The sequence below is a fragment of the Schistosoma mansoni genome, chromosome 1 (assembly GCF_000237925.1).
Source record: "Schistosoma mansoni strain Puerto Rico chromosome 1, complete genome".
NCBI lineage: Eukaryota > Metazoa > Platyhelminthes > Trematoda > Strigeidida > Schistosomatidae > Schistosoma > Schistosoma mansoni.
In genome coordinates, this window is record NC_031495.1 from 36,444,212 (window position 1) to 36,447,101 (window position 2,890).

Genomic DNA, 2,890 nt, shown 5'->3' on the forward strand with positions numbered 1-2,890 from the left:
TAGAGACACTCAGATTAAATTATCTGAGAAGTTTAGCTATGGACCAAGACCGCAAGCGGTCAGTCTTGTAGTACCTTATGTTCGTTCAGATGAACAACCAGTCAATCACTTCAAGTTGTTACGCCAAACCAGTACAATGGGATTACATTAATAAGGAAAACAGAAAAGTTATTGAGATATTAGTAGTACCACTGACAGTAAAAGGGATTGAATATGAAGAATATGGTCTGAAAAAAGTGGATTCAAGGCGCGAAGCATGAAAAGAAATCTTGAAACTCATAATCTGGTAGACAAAAAACAAACCCATTTGCACCATGTCGACTGACATTGAGCCATGCCATGTAAAGTCAGTTATTGTAATTAATGCAGCTCATTTACAAGAAACAGGTTTATGTACTCCACTTTGAACCACATTGTTTGTGATAAGGCCCGTGATGTGGTGGACGCTACCCATAAGATTTTTTATAAGTAGTATGCAGAGGAGTGTCGCATGGGGGTTGCTGCGGTCGATAGCCGAAGACAGGTGTCTTAGGAAGCCAAAAGCATGGCGAGTTCAGAACATTTAAGACCAGAAGAGAATCTATAGAAGACAGTTGACAACCAGCTTGGGTTGTGAAACACAAAATAAATGGAATGGCGGCCAAGTGTATATACTTCATAAGCAATCTGTATACCATCTGGACTTGGCTTGTTCGTAAATAACAGTGAGATTATCTCGTTCCTCAAACCGAGCTAGGTAAGCTAAGTGAACGGGTGACTTAATGTCCGGAAGTTGACTCCTTTAATCCCGCCATACGAACATGATACCAAAATATAAAATAGGTGAATAAAACGTTAATTCCCTCTGCCGATTATTTGTTTTCGATGACGTTTTAATTCTTTTTAGATTTACAGCTAGCTTACTAATAGTAACATAACGAGGCTTTTTGTAATAACTTCTAAATAAATAGATGAATTATATACCAGATTCGGTAATATTTAAGAAAGACGAAAAGTTGAATCCTACATAAAAAACCTTGTTTCAGTTAATAAATATAATAACATAAAATGTGATTTCGTAGAAACTATCATGAAAAAGTGAGTTTAGACTTCGCGTGAGTAATACATAGTTTGTTTACCTTATTTTGCTAGCCTTTAAATTTTATATTTAAATAAACTTATCCCGAGCTCTTTATGTACCCTAAATGACGTGAACAGTTGTAACTCAGTGAACTGAACAGTTGGCTTCATTCCATCAGTCATACACAACGAAGAACCTAGCAGAAGAGCATCAGTTCAAGTTGCTTTTCTGGTATCATATTTAGTCCCCGTATTATAAGCAAAGCTCAAAGTCTAGTATATACGAACTTGTCATTTTTTTACTAAGTTAATCTTTAATCTACCTATTACCAATTAATAGAACTTTAAGCAAAAGAAATATTTTAAAGACACATAGTTTCTATCTTCGAAAACGATAGGTCACAATCGTTTACTGCAAATATACCAATTCAAAATAAGGCAAGATGATCTATCCCATTTTATGACCGACCTTTTTAAAATCTCTCTATTAAAAAAGAGGAAGGTAGCAAAGCTATTCATAAAATTACAGAGAATGTCAAACATGCTCAGAGAACACTATTAATTATTATACATACTTGTATCCAGGCGCACAATTTTCTAATACCACTCTCAAGCTCACGAGCTTGGGAGTTTCTAGTACAAAGTCTGACAATACTAAATCCACAATTATCAGGTCTGTTTTTCTGAGATTTCACATCAAGACATGATGTTACTAGTCAAAATAAACCAGTAAAGTAGATCTGGTAACTTGATTCACATGACATGTCATGATATCCTGTCAATTGAGGGGAAGGTAAGCAGACAAGGTATAGAAACGAATAAATCGAGTTATGACAAACGGCAATTATTCAAACTAAATCAAATTACTGATAACAGCTCCTTACATTCATTAGGTTCATCTGAAAATCGGTAGAAAATTATCAGTCCAATAACAGACCCCATAATCATCGCACTGACCGCACAGCCTAAAATGAAAAACAGACCGAATGATAGAAACGTGGCTTTGATCAACAATTAAATTGTATTATTCATACATACTGATCAACTTCCCAGAATACTGTAATTACATCTATTCAGGTGGTGATGACGAGTAATCAGAATCGTGCTCCATTAAGTTTATATCAAGCAGTAACTGTAGAGTTGTGACTGTTCGATTTACATTCAAATAGTTTCAAATATTATTTTACCACATGAGGATTGGAAGACAAGTACCTGGAATAAATACCGCTCACAGTTGAAGGACACGTATGTAGTTGTCGTGCCTCGGGGACTCACAACCTATAAGTATAAGGTACTTTTGCATACACAACTGTTGGGGATAGGTAATCTCAAATTACAACTCAAGAGAAGGAAATCACTATCAATTACGTTGAAATTCTATTACAGAAAACTATACAATGTGAACACTTCGTTGTGTAATACCTCTTTGGACTCCGATCATACTCTAATACGAGCACGCATTTGTCTGCGCCTCACTGGACGCAGGAAAACTATACTAAGAAGACCCATTAGAATTGAAATCAGTGACGAGAAATACAAAAGTAAGTTCCAGGAACAACTGAGGTCACACTTAGGTAATTCTGAGAACGAGACTGAACCAGATGTCGCTAGGAAAGATATACGAACAACTTTGGAAACAGCAGTAACATATATTAGTAATTTAAACCAAAGGGTTACAAAACAACAATGGATTTCTTCTAAGTCTATTGCACTGATGGATTCTCGTAAACTCATCCCATCAGGCTCTGAACAAGATGAAGAACGAAAACAAATCAGATCTAGGTAACCAAAAGTATACGGAACGAACGTGGGCAGTGGTGAGCAAGAAAGA

General features: G+C 36.0%; 1 protein-coding gene across 2 annotated transcripts in view; it reads right to left on the bottom strand.

The window, feature by feature from the left end:
• Smp_159070.1 (hypothetical protein) overlaps window positions 1-2,007 on the bottom strand; it is a gene marked incomplete at both ends in the record, with an annotated part of 9,844 nt that extends 7,837 nt beyond the window's left edge. For both annotated transcript variants that reach the window (XM_018794262.1, XM_018794259.1), the window contains one exon: window positions 1,944-2,007. In XM_018794262.1, coding sequence (XP_018648693.1) covers window positions 1,944-2,007 — 64 coding nt within the window. The remainder of the gene's footprint in view (window positions 1-1,943) is intronic.
• Window positions 2,008-2,890: the final 883 nt, after the last annotated feature.